General features: G+C 35.0%; 1 protein-coding gene across 1 annotated transcript; it reads right to left on the minus strand.

Annotated features, from left to right (window-relative positions):
- Positions 1-832: 832 nt before the first annotated feature.
- LOC131629806 (uncharacterized) lies at positions 833-1,757 on the minus strand. The gene is made up of 4 exons (XM_058900604.1): positions 1,532-1,757; positions 1,376-1,486; positions 1,161-1,261; positions 833-1,081 (listed from the first exon to the last, which is right to left on the minus strand). Exons 1-4 carry the CDS (start codon positions 1,755-1,757, stop codon positions 833-835), a joined length of 687 nt encoding a protein of 228 aa, XP_058756587.1.
- Positions 1,758-14,982: the final 13,225 nt, after the last annotated feature.

A 14,982-nucleotide genomic window follows, 5' to 3' on the forward strand; every position in this document is an offset into this window, starting at 1 on the left:
AAGGTTTCCTAAATTGTAGATTGAGAGAAGTCAGGAAACATAATTAATAAAATATATCAGCTCCTGCTGTCACACAAGGATGTCATGAAATCGGTCATGACATTCACTATAGATCTTGTATTAGCTTAACACATATGCAACCTGCATAACACAATATCAAACATGTCATGATATCAGTTAAAACATTAAACACTCAGGTATGTTTTACCACAAATACAGCCAACATGAAAACATCTTCAATCTCCCCCTTTGGCAAATTTTTGGCTAAAACAACCTGTCACACCATATCAGAGAAACACTTGCTGCAGAAACAAAGCAACCAAAACACAATCAAAGCAATCAGAGAAACACTTGTAGCAGAAACAAAGCAACCAAAACACAATCAGAGCAATCAGAGCTAATACAGTACATACAACATACACCACCAGTATGCACACAGTTCTCAAACATATTAAAATCAACCACACCACAAGAGCAGCACAAGCACAAACAGATCAACACAAAAATAATAAGTACTTCAGATTCGTTGATCACACACCCACCATACTTGTTGTTCGGGGGAAACATTACTACTTCCCCCCCTGTTTGACCACAAAAGTTGCCAAAGCAAACTACTGTCTTCTCCCCAAAATTTAAATAAGTTCAAACAAAACTTAAACTGAACTAAATCGAATAAAATGCAAACAAAGCTAAATGAAAGCGAGCAAAACAATAAAACAAAAAAAACAAAAAACAAACAGAGCTACAACTGCATTTATTGCCCAGAGTCAGACCAACTCGAGGTGTCTACATAACTTCCTTTCTTAGAGACATAAGTAGGAATGGTACTCTCTTATTCCACATCTTCTTCAGGTTCTACTTCCTTATCTTGTTCATCTTTATTTGCCATCCTTACACCATCTGCAAGTTCCTCATTCTCATCCATTTCCAGAGTGCTTATCATCTTTTCAAGGGATATCTTCCTAGCTTCCAGCTCTTTGCAGGTCTCTTTTAACATTGTTATGACTTCTGCTTTGCTGGCTGGTGCTCCAGACTTGAATGTTTCAGCCGATGTCATGACAATGTCTGGAACATGCGTACCCTGAAACAATTTATAATGGAAAGCCAAGGGGCTTTCTCTTTTGCAAACTACATCATTCTCATTTAGAATGTTGGGATACTGAGGATGGAAAGGCAATTGGACCCTTAACATTGAAGCTTCCAGCATGCTTCATAGTTTGGTCGAAAATATATGTTCCGTAGTCAAACTTTGCCTTTGTTCCTACAGCATACAGAAATCTGCCAAGAATAGGTTAAATAGTGGACTTGTGATTCGTTGGTACCCAATTAGATGCTCCTATTTTGTGAAGCATTGCATACTTGATGCTCAGCTTACTTGCAATTAGTTTCTCTTTCAGGGTCCAACTGTTTACCTTCTTGGCTGTGATCACTTGACCAACTTTGTTGTCTGTCACTTCAAGCTCAAGTTGAGCTTCATCTATTCTTCCTAAGAAATTATTAATCACAGAAGGAGAGAATGATACACACTTACCTCTCACAAACACCTTTTTGAAGTCCATACTCCTGCTGTTTCCATAATCTTCAGATAGATTCACCACAAATTCCTTGACCAGCTTCTCATAACACTTGGGAAGATTGCAAACAGTCTTCAATAGCCCAGCTTCCTGAATTAGCTCTAAGACTTCCTTGTTCTCAAGGGCATTTGGATCCAATTCCCTTTCAACATCCAGTCTCTTTTGGAGCACATATTTCCACATGCTGGAACTAGAGGCATAGTGGAATGACACATTATCAATAGGAACTTATGGAATACTTGCAGCAAGCTTGCTGGTTGTAGGCTTCTTCCATGATGGAATATCAGGAACATCCACTTCAACATTAGACTCAGATTCAACAATTTCCCGCACCTTTCTTTTCTTTAGGACAACCTTGATCTAGGATTTTGATGGACCAACCCCTGTACTCTTAGCCAAAGCTCCGCTCTTGATAGGACCAGCAGAAGTACTCTTCTTCTTGACAGAGTCTTTGACAAGGCTTTTCACTTGTGCACTCCTTTTAGGGGAGCTTTAGGAAACAACTTTGCCTTTTCTTCTAGTCATTAGCCTGTTGGCTACACTTGGATTTAGGGAGGCAAGCAACTCGTTGTCAGAATACTCATCTAAGTCTACCACATTGGTACCTGTTTCAGAATTGACCTTAGTATGCTCATTATTTTCGATGTCATTGACATCCTCAGTAACATTGGTATTCTCAGCAATTCCTTGTCCATCCTTGTTGATCTCCTCTTCAGCTGGATCACAATCAGAAGTGTGAGCAACTTCAGCCTTACTGATGTTCTTGATGGGATCAGGCAGTATGGTTTGAAGAGGGACAGATATCCCAGGCACTTGATGATTTTCCTTTAGAATGCGTGTAACAATCCTGGTAATTGCTTTATCAACATATCTGGTTCCTTCTTTAGTAAGTTCCTCTAAGGTATTGGATGAAGAGAGTTTGGCGCCCTTGTTACGAATACCCTCCTTGGGCCGTTTTGCATGTGGCGATTTAGACTTTGTGGCCTTTACTTCGTCACTGCTAATCGTCCTTAAAGGTACAACCTTCAGAATCCCATTAGGGTTAGAGGACTCTTCCGGTGTTGCTGAGTCAGATACGGGAGATGCATCACACGATTGCTGAGACATACTAGAACTCCTTGAGACATAACTTGTGTCACACTTGTGAAAAGAATCCGAGCAGTTCAACCTTAATAAGTAGCAAGAAGAACCAACAGGTATATTTGCCGTTTGTAGAAGAATAGGAGAGCGAGGGAGCTTTATATGCACACTGAGTGAGGGAAGTTTCAAATCATGGATATTTAAAAATCCCAAAAAGTATTCCCCCACATAGGTTAATTGCTATAATATGTTTAGGTTACAAATACCCAACATACCCTTTACCTTTACAATGTCTTCAGATGTTGTTAAAACATTCTTTGTGATATTACTTTTAGATAGACTTTTAGACTCATTGCTCATATTTGACTTATCTAGTTTTCTTTCCCGATCAGTAATGTCTATCATAAGGCTTACTCTTTCTTCTAGCAGGAATCTATTAATACTTCTGTGCTCCCTTACTTTTGCACACAGTTTCTCATTCATTAGACAGGTCTCATTAAAACCAGCAGCTAGTTCACTTATGGTGAGTTCTACAACATATGATTCTTCATCAAATTCATCAGATTCTTGATAGTCAACTTTTATTTCCTCTCTGATCATGGAGTAGTCAGAGGGGTAGTTTAGGGTGTTAGGATTCCATAGGTAGCAATTATCTTTAGACCTAAATCCCTTCATGACTTCTTCATTTGCTTCATTAGTGACAATACACTCCTCTTTAGTGAACCTGACATTGAATCCTTCATCACATGGTTGGTTGATGCTTATAAGATTTGCAGCCAGTCCTTGTACAAGTAAAACATTATTTAGATTAGGAACACCCTGATCTTCTATCTTGCCAACACCTTTGACTTCTCTTATTTCTCCATCACCAAGAGTCACATATTTGGTTCCATCAAGTTTGAAGTCTAATAGTGAGTTCTTTCTCCCAGTCATATGATCAGAGCAACCACTGTCAAGGTACCAATCTTCTTTGGAAGGCATTCTTATAGAGGTGTGTGCTACTAGAGCAACATTCTTAGCCACCCACCGTTGCTTTCTGTTTCAAGTATCATATTGAGGTTTGGCTTGATGAATTTGATTTGGATATCCAAATAGTCTGACATCTGGTTGGTCACACAAGTTTCGGGCTTTGCTCTCCTGAACCCAGAGGTGAATTCCTCTTTAGCCACAAATCCTACCCCAGACATGTCTCATGTTCTTTGTCCAAACTCCAGAATTTCTTCTAGAGTATCAGTTCCACTGTTCAGCATTTTGAAGGACTTGGTCATTTGATCAAGTTTGTAGTTCAACATGCTTACTTCACTACTGAGAGAGTCTATGGTTGCAAGATGTTTATTCTTCTCAGTTTCTAACTCTCTTATGATTATCTCTTGCTTCTCCACTTGTTTGCAGACTTCAACATTCTTCATAAACAACTTCTTGTATGAGGCAGCAAGTTCATCAAAGGTTAGCTCATCATCACCGGAATCATCATCAGATTCATAGACTCTTGTTGGAACTGTGACATGTCTTGCAGTTTCTTCTTCAGAATCAGAGTCTTTATCAGACCAAGTGACAGACAATCCTTTCTTTTGCTCCTTGTGGTAGGTAGGACATTCAGCTCTTATGTGCTCAAATCCTTCACATCCATGACACTGAACCCCTTTCCCTTGATTGGCCTTCTCCTCAGCTTTGAGTCTTCTGCTTGAGTCATAGGTCTGGATGATGTCATTGGAAGTGTTTTTAACATTGGGTCTGGACTTCTGATCAACCCTTTTAATAAGTATGTTGAATTGTTTTCCAACCATGGCTATAGCTTCTGATAGATTTTCATCACTTCCACCATTGCTTTCTCTTGAATTATCATTTGCGTTGGAGACAAAAGCTATGCTTTTGTTCTTCTTTTCAACAGGCTCACAGATACTCAACTCAAAGGTTTGTAGAGAGCCAATGAGTTCGTCCAGCTTCATGTTGCTGATGTCTTGGGCTTCCTCTATGGCAGTCACCTTAATATCAAATCGCTTAGGCAGTGATTTGAGGATCTTTCTTACCAATTTTTCCTCAGACATTTTTTCTCCTAAGGCTCCTGAGTTATTTGAAATCTCAAGGACATTCATATAGAATTCATAAATGGTTTCATCCTCTTTCATCTTGAGATTTTCAAACTTAGTGGTAAGCATTTGAAGTCTCGACATCTTTACCTTGGATGTGCCTTCATGTGCTGTTTTGAAAATATCCCAAGCTTTTTTTGCTAGTTCACAGTGTTGCATAAGCCTGAATATGTTCTTGTCAATTCCATTGAACAAGGCACTTAGGGCCTTGGAATTGCCCAAAGCTAGCTCTTCTTCAGTTTTGTTCCATTGAACTTCTGGAATTAGAACAGTGGTTCCATCTTCTATAACCTTCTCAGGATGTTTCCATCCGCTTTCCACAGCTCTCCAGGCTTTGCTGTCCACAGACTTTATGACTGCTACAATACGAGGTTTCTAGTAGTCATAGTTAGAGCCATCCAGGATGGGTGGTCTATTCCCAAACACTAGCAGTTCCTTCCCCATAGTACCAGAATTTTGTTGTCCCTAGATCTCACCTAGATGTAAACAGGCAGGGTGCCTGCTCTGATGCCAATTGAAAATTCTAGTAACTCACGCTTGATGTCGTACTGGATGTTATGACATCCGCAATTACACATCACAAATAATTAAAACAGAAACGCATAAAAACAATAAATAACACACATAATTGTTTACCCAGTTCGGTTCAAAAAACCTACTCTGGGGGCTACCAAGCCAGGGAGGGAATCCAATATAAGAAGAATTAATTCGGAGTAAAACTCCCCCGTTTACAACTCCTCACTTAAAACCTGCCCAATGTAATTCCAATCTATTCCTAGACCTGAGTATCTCCACTCACTCCCCCTCAATCACAACAGTGATTACAAATAAACATTACACAAATTCAGAGAGAAGACACACTTCAAAAACACACCTTGATCTGCTTAAAAGCTTCAATCAAGAGACACACACTCGTGCTTAAAAGCTTAGAGTGACAATTAACACAAAGAACCTATTCCAACGCAATCATCAAAGACAATTGCTTGGAGTACAAGAGACAGCTACAAAACTATGGTTCTTCATAATTTACAATTTACTCTCTCTGCGTTTCAAATTTGGATTGCAGACTTTTTATATGCAGCTCTTGGGCCTTGGGCTTTTTTTAGAAAAAAATTAGGGTTAACCAAGTTAACCTAATTTACACGCCATCTGGTTGTTGCAGAATGTGCTGTCAGCAAAATCTTCTGGACGAAATATTCGGCACACAATAAAAGGTTTCCTAAATTGTAGATTGAGGGAAATCAGGAAACACAATTAATAAAATATAACAGCTCCTACTGTCACACAAGGATGTCATGACATCGGTCATGATATTCACTACCGAACCTGTATTAGCTTAACACATATGCAGCCTGCATAACACAATATCAAACATGTCATGACATTTGTCAAGACATTAAACACTCAGGTATGTTTTACCATAAATGCATCCAACATGAAAATATCTTCACCATTGCTCAACACTCTTCAACAAGAAGGTGCTGCTAGATAAAATTTTAAACATCAACAAGCCTAGTAGGCAACAACATATATTGAATTATTAGCATTCTATTCTGGAAGTGCACAATTCTTAAAGTTGAAGATCCTCAATTCCCGTTCTCATACACCAAATCTATCCTTCACAAACATCCCTTAATATTATCTCTAAGCAGATATGTTAAGGACTGGTTGTATCATATCTTTTATTATCAAATATACAAAGAAAAAGAATTGTTCTTCTTAAGGTTTGTAAAATAAGTCGTTTTATCTGAGAGGCGTCAAAAAAGAGTTTGCGTGATTTTGAACATTTTTTTTCATTAGCAAAACAAACAGGTGTTCTTTATAAACTTAATTGAAAAAAAGGGTTGTCTTTAAAGATCTTACCAAAACCAGCAAAAAATGGCCAGTAAGATTGAAAGTAGTCTAACCTTCTGTCAAGAGCCACTTCATTGAAATTCCATTTATACCTAATCAAAAAGCATACTTTAAAACATCTATCCAATTGCTAATATACATTTTCCCTTCATCCCAAAAAAACCATTATTATTAGTATAAGAGGGAGAAGAACAGTCAATGTCAATTTCAAAATTTTCCAATACAACGACTGAGAAGAACAAACAGCATTGGCTTTGCAAAATACAAATTCAGAGCAAATTAAAATATCATAGTTATCAATGTATAGCATAAACTAATAACAACCATAACAATACCCAAACAGGTTTAAGAAGTGTCACTTCAAACATTATATACCTTTGGAAACAAAAGACCTGGCCCATTAGGCGAATTAATCAGAAGCACTTCAACAATCTTCTCAGAACTGGAGTCGTCTTCACAACTTTTATACCTAAAGGGAACACACCTGCAACCCAATTGACATCTTCAAAACAGAACTTGAAGGGTATTATATATCCAAAACAAGTATTATGTAAAAAAAGAATGTAAACATCAAGCAATCCCTATCTGAAAATATATGCTATCATAATAAAAGCTGGTTAATTGGAAGGCTAATCAAATTCCATTTGTAGAGTCTGTCATACCCCAAAATTTTCCCATACTATTTCTCCTATTCAAATTAAAATCAATACACAAAGCTCCAAGACACACTCTCCTAAACAAGGCTCAGAAACTAGGGTTTGGTTTGTTCAAAGGAAAATCAATGAATCAATGGCTCCAAGGCATTCCATATGGCTCAATATATCTCACATGACCTCTATGACAAGTATCAAGTCCCAGCTCAAAGGATTGATCACTCAAATGTTCAGAAAGTCAACAGTCGACTATGTTGACCTAAAAGTCAACTGTGGTCAAAGTAAAGTCAAAACTCCTGATTTTTTGTCAAAAATCCTCATGTTGAAGTATCATTCACCATTTGATCAAGAATTTATCATGGTTCATCAAGGAAAGATCAAAAATCAACAAATCAAAACGTTTCTAAATTAGGGTTTGTATAGGAGAAAGTCAACTGAACTTTGACCAGCCGTAACTCTCACATGGAACATCAGAAATTTTCCATCCAAAGCTCATTTTGAAGAAAATGGAATTCTCTACAATTTTGTCTCTCACATGCCAAGTCTAAAAACGCTTCATTTGGGAGATATGAACCAAAACATTATAGGTCCTTTTCAAAAGTCCACAAAAAGACACTTTTTCAAAAGGACATATAATAAGCATGGAAAATAATTTTGATATGAGACCAAAGACACTGGTTAGAGGACTCTCTAAGGTTTCTAAAAAGTCCTAGAACACTTCCATAACTAAAATATTGAGAGAGATAGGCCTTGTCAAAGTTGGACTATTTTGGAAGGAAAAATGTGAAAGAATTTGGATATTTTTGCAAAGAGGCCCATGAGTTTAAGATCCAATCTTGCAAAACAAATCATCTAGAAGCTCTAATCTTAAAGCCACGAAAATATGATGAATATTTGATTTTAATTTGAATTTTTTTATTCACTTAAATCATATATTTAATTAATATTGGAAGAAAAATTGAAAAGATTTGCTTTCTCTCCAATTTCAATCATCATTAATCATCAAAATATCTCAATATCCATTCCAAATTCGTGCATAGGCTAATTGATTGGAAAATATTGGATTTGGCCATAATTAGAAGTTTTCAAAATCATGTTCCAATCAAATTTTCCAAGATTGATTCACAAAGATTTAAACCAATTTTATTGCCCTAATGTGTTCACCTATAAGTATACAACCTATTGGCATTGAGAAGGGGTCGGATTCACTAGGATTTGCAGCCATAAGCACCGAGGCAGAGCTTGTTATTTTTCTAAAAAATTCAAACCCGGATTCACGAATTGAGAGAGATTCAAAGAGATTCAAAGGTTCTAACACCTTCCTAGGAGTTCATTGAACCCGTGTGGAGCATTACGTGACATCAACACCTCCAGAAATATCTCCTACAAGCCACGGTAAGTCGCGATTTTCTCAAACTTCGATTGCATCAATTCATGTGTTCTTTGCCAAATTTGTTTGCATATTCTTGATTATGATAACGTACTGAAGCTATCTGGATGTTTAATTGTGTTTCTGTATGCATTCGTGACCAATTGCCATGTTAGGGTTCGTGAGTTTTGAATTAGGGCTTTCCGATTTAGTACAAATTAGACCTTGAAACAGGTACCATTAGATTCGTGTGATCGAGACGAATCAATTCAAGGCATCGCGCCAAATTTCTATAGCGTTTTGGTCGTATTCGCTATTTTTCAGGTGTGGTATGTAAGAGCTTTTATAGCGCATCTTGCCAAAAGCGCTGTAAAAGATGTTTTACAGGTTTTTTGTGAAGAAGATGACTGCGTGGCGCAGTCTGATTGGCCAGATTCAAAAAATTTCGCGCGCGCAAGTTTGTGTCCCACGGAATGATCCAGTGCCTGCCAGTCTACGCATACGTGATGCTACCTCATTCGCTCAGCCACTTGATCTCATTAAATTCTGATCCTACGCTTATGGAGTTGCAGGTGCACCATAGTCCACGCACGCGAGCCACACACAATCACGAGTTAAGTTTTTTTATAATTTTTTTATTTTTAATTACATAGCCTTATTTTATTTTATTTATAATATATATATATACATTGTTTTTAAATTTTTTTTATCATAATTAAACTTTTATATGTTTTTATTTTTCAAACTCTTTTTTATATCAAATTTATTTATTTTATTTATTTTCTTAATAATATTTATTTATTTATATTTTAAAAAATTCATATATATTTGGTTTTAACTCTAAAAATTTCATAAAAAATACCTTTGTGTCCGATTTTATTTTTCTCTTCCCGATTTAATTAATTAGGTCGCGAGACCAATAATTAATTAAATCGTTTACATTTTCTTATTTAATTCGTACCCTAATTAGGGTTTACGACGATCAGTCCGTACACTGAAAATATTTGTTTTTTCTGTGCCTTTTTTCAGGGTTGCTTTTGAAATACACTCCGACTATACGCCACTTCAAATTCAAAGCTAAGTTCTAGCCTGTCTCATTTAAATATTTTTTTGCCTTTTATTTTATTTAATCAGGGTTTAAGTCCTGCCGTCAGTGAATTCCTCCTACACTTACTTTTTTTTTTCCTTTTACTTTCCTATCAATTCTCAGATGATCAGGGTCAATGCTTAATGCTCAAGGCAAACTTTTGCCCATCAACCTTCATCAATCGAAGCTAAGTGTTTTTACCCCTTTTCTTGTATTTTTACTTTTATTAATTAGGGTTAGCTGTATTTGACTTCTGAACTGATAATGCACTCACATATATCCTGTTTCTTATTTTTCCCACCTTTTCAGGGTTTGCCAATTGCCAAAGCTTCGAATAGTCGGTAACCCTAAACCCTGATCTTAATTATTACTTGTTCAGACTTATTGCTCTATTTATCGCGCTGGTTTCATTTTCCCTTTCCCCCGCTTGTTTCACTTTCCCTTTCCCCATTATGGCTTTAATTGTTAATATTAATTGCTGTGATTAGTAATTCTAGGGAGTGCAAGCTTGTAATTAACCTAGAATAACTAATTATAAGATAAATATCTGAATCAAATCACGTGATTGTTGCACCCACACACACTTTTGGGGTAACCTCTTTGCTGCCTGTTGCCTTGTTGCCTTGTATTTTTTTTGCAGAATAGCCATGTCCCTCGAATACGAGGATACCTCAGCCATGTTGCCTCGATTATGTAAAGGTCATACGACCCTAATGATGCTGCCTTCGACACACCAATATGACCTCGACCCTCGGAAGTTGCCTACGAAAGGCTGAGGTATCCTCTGGCTACCTACGAAAGGCTATTCTGGTCCTTCCCTTAGACTACCTGCCTCTCTATGGCATGGGATAGTCTTGTGGCGAACGACGTTGCGACGACCCTTCAACCTCCAAATGAAAGGCTTCCTGCCCTCTTATGGCATGGATAGACCCTTTCGCCCTGAAAGGCTAAAAGAACGTTCTTTTTCAAATACTAAGGTAATTGCTCCTAATTGCCTTGCTCTGGCTAAAATTTTTTTCATATTCTTTCTCATAAATCTTCAAAATGGCTACGCTCATTTACGAGCTAAAGTCCATATTCTTTTCTTCTACATTTCTTTTCAAAAACGAGCAAAGCAATTAAGAGCCCATGGAAAACCATGGATGCAAAGGGTGCCTTACACCTTCCCTTTGCATAAATTACCCCCGAACCCGTTTTCTTTTAAAAAGGTTTTTTTTCTGTTTCTTTTAGCCTTTCTAAATATTTGGATGAAATAAAAGTCGGTGGCGACTCATGCTTAACCGCGACATTTTTTTGATTATAAAAGTCAGTTCACCGTATTACAAAGTCACTTTGCTAATCAATCAAATTCATAATTCATAAAAATATACAATTTCCCGTCATTTACTATTTATCATATGTATACAACGTTTTGAAGTCAAATACTAAACAGTTGGCTTAACCGAGTTATAATCAGCAAGACAACAAACAAGAGGTGAACCTAAAGCCATCAAGATTACTCAAAAACCAAAGGCTTAAAATTACATTTAATTAATAATCCCAAAATAAAATTACATTTAATTAAGTCAAGAAAATTACTTGGAAGGACTATTAAGAATAATAAGTATTACATATAATCTTTAAGATCACAACATTCAACTGAACTTTCCAAGTGTTGTCAAAATGCATAAGCAAGGTCAAGTCATAAATTTCAACTCTAAGTCACCAAAGTAGTAATTGGGAATATATTTCAAAAGTCAAGATAACATAATCAACAAAATTTCTTAATAGACATGACAAGCACAGAAAGCCAATCACAAATTGATTGATATGTTCAAAAGAAAAGAAAAAATATTACAATTAAATAACATCAATCATCAAATATGGACTACTTCCCTAGTTCTCTCTTCAATAACAATTATTTATAAATAACACTGCTTCATAGATGACCATACATAGCATAAACATATATTATCATCAAAATAATTTCATAAATACACACACATGCACATCAAAAAATGCCCAACACATGAAAGGGCATGAACAAATATTAATATTACATATTATCAAATAATCAAAAATTTAATTTTTCCTTAATTTTAATATAAATTAAAAAATGCCTTCAACAGATAATTGGCTTTCATAAATGCGCCCTAAAGAAAGCCATAACAGAAACATACATCAACATCAAGAAACAATCAACCTCAACAAAAAAAAATAAAATAGTACCAAAACATCACCATCAACAAGACCAAATTGTAATTTCCCAAACACCAAAACCAAACAAACAAACCTTTCCTCCAGAAAAGGACAATTTTCCTTTACACAACAATTTTAATTATTATCGTTATTAGATAAATTCACAGCAGAAACTATAAAACAATAAATTAACAATAAATTAATAAATAAAAAGAATAGGAAGAAAGGGGAAAATCACATTACCCAGCAACAAGACGATAACCGTCCTCGTAGCGTTGCTGATGCCTGTAAATTCGGTTTTTTGAGGCGAACTGACTCCTTGCTCTTTTTTTTTTGAATTTTTATATTTTTTTGCAAGAGTCGCCACCGAATTTTATTTTATCCAAAAAAGGAAAGGCATAAAAGAACAGGAAAGACCTTTTGACAGATTTTGGGTTCGGGGGGTTGGTTATACAAAGGGAAGGTTTTAAGCACCCTTTGTATCCATGGTTATCCATGGGCTCTTAGTTTTGCTTAGATCACTTTTGCTCTTGTTTGATTTTTAAAATAAGCTCGGCAAGACATTAAGCCTTGTGCCTACATACCTCCTCGGTGCAATGGAGAAGTCAGAGCTAATGTAGTTCCGCTTAAAAGGAAAAACGGTTTAAAAAAAAACGAATAAACACTTTATCATCGTCGGAGAGAAATACTCGGCCATTGATCTTGAGCATGAGAACAAATGAGTTCTTTGCATCGCTAATGAAAGAAGGGCTCCAACTCGGATAAAATCAACGAGTATGCCACTAGCTCTCACGCAGAAAAGATCTCATTATATCAATCAATTTCAAAATCGTGGGGTATCGCAACTCACTACAACAATTAATCGTGTCTAAACTTTTGCAGAAAAGCCACTAAGGGCAAAAGATATTTTATAAGAAAAGATTTTTAAAAGAGGTTTTACAAACATAAGAAGATTTTGGAAAAAGGGAGAAGATTTTGAAAATTTAAGAAGTGGGAGGAGATGAAAAGGCTATCCTAGTGCTTAAAATAAAAGTTTAAGGAGAGAATGATCTGACCAAAATAAGAAACCAACAGTTGACCGACGCATTACCACTTGGAGATCCAGATGAACTTATTATCTTTAGCACCAATTTGCATTTAAGTACATTAAAATTTTGATGAAAATCGGGCAGAGTAACGGCTGTTTTCGGGTAAAATCCTTATCTCAATGCCTTAGAATTAACCATCAAGGATTTTCAAGGAAATACCTGCATACGCAAACAGACAACAATCCAATGCCAGACAGAACAACCACAGAGTAATAACAGAATAAGGGTCCAGAGGCACTAAGTCCATAAGTCCGAATTTCCAAAATGCTAGGGATAGTAACCAGTAGTCCAAGAGAGAACCTTAAGCGTTTTTTTTTTAGATTTTTGTTGTTTATTAGTTTTTTAGCATAAAAGTAAAGTATGGTCCATGTGGACAAAAAGAAAATAGCGGAAACATAAACATAGCGTCCAAATGGACAAAGAGAAAATAGCGGAATATAAATGTCCAAATGGACAAAGAGAAAATAGCGGAAACATAAATAATATGTCCAAGTGGACAAAGAAAAATAGCAGAAATATAAATAATACGTCCAAATGGACAAGGAAAAAATAGCAGAAATATAAATAATATGTCCAAATGGACAAAGAAAAAATAGCAGAAATAAAAATAATATGTCCAAATGGACAAAGAAAAAATGACAGAAACATAAATAATATGTCCAAGTGGACAAAGAAAAAAATAACAGAAATATAAATAATATGTCCAAGTGGACAAAGAAAAAATAACAGAAACATAAATAATATGTCCAAATGGACAAAGAAAAAATAACAGAAACATAAATAATATGTCCAAATGGACAAAGAAAAAATAACAGAAATATAAATAATATGTCCAAGTGGACAAAGAAAAAATAACAGAAACATAAATAATATGTCCAAATGGACAAAGAAAAAATAACAGAAATATAAATAATATGTCCAAATGGACAAAGAAAAAATAACAGAAATATAAATAATATGTCCAAGTGGACAAAGAAAAAATAACAGAAACATAAATAATATGTCCAAGTGGACAAAGAAAAAATAACAGAAACATAAATAATATGTCCAAATGGACAAAGAAAAAATAACAGAAATATAAATAATATGTCCAAGTGGACAAAGAAAAAATAACAGAAACATAAATAATATGTCCAAATGGACAAAGAAAAAATAACAGAAATATAAATAATATGTCCAAATGGACAAAGAAAAAATAACAGAAATATAAATAATATGTCCAAGTGGACAAAGAAAAAATAACAGAAATATAAATAATATGTCCAAATGGACAAAGAAAAAATAACAGAAATATAAATAATATGTCCAAATGGACAAAGAAAAAATAACAGAAACATAAATAATAAATAATAAAATAAAGCATAAAGCAAGAAATATAAAGAACACTATAATAAAATGCGGAAATTAAAGTCAATTGTTAGTATGTTAGCACGTGAATCATCTTGAAGCTAGTCAAGTATATCCACGATGTTAGTGAAGATCGATGGTGAGTGAATGATGATCTCGGATTTAAAGTTAATGAAAATTTATCAGAAGCTTGATAGAATCATAGCGACTACACGATAAATTTCCAAAAGTCTTAAATCAAATGCATACAATCTCTGCCATATTTGATCTTTTATTCTGATTTGGGACAAAGGAAAAAGATAAGAAATAATATCAAATAATATACAAAAATAAATATAAAACAAATTAAACTTAATTCATTTTTTTTTTGTGATTTTTTGGAATTGATTTTAAGTTAATTAACAAGCTAATTAAACAAATAATTATACAAATAATTAAACTTAACAAGAAAAATATTATTTTATATGTCAAAAATTAGATTATAAAAAAAATGTAACACCCCACACATATTTGTCTAGAATAATATGCATAAAGTATTATAAATGGTTCATAAGACAACAAAATACATAATGTTTTGCAGCGGAAAGTAGAAGTACACGAGTACAAAAAAGCCGAATGTATCATGGCCATAATACAAGTACATCATAATAGTACATGTCCAA

Source organism: Vicia villosa, unplaced genomic scaffold, assembly GCF_029867415.1.
Source record: "Vicia villosa cultivar HV-30 ecotype Madison, WI unplaced genomic scaffold, Vvil1.0 ctg.000606F_1_1, whole genome shotgun sequence".
Taxonomy (NCBI): Eukaryota; Viridiplantae; Streptophyta; class Magnoliopsida; order Fabales; family Fabaceae; genus Vicia; species Vicia villosa.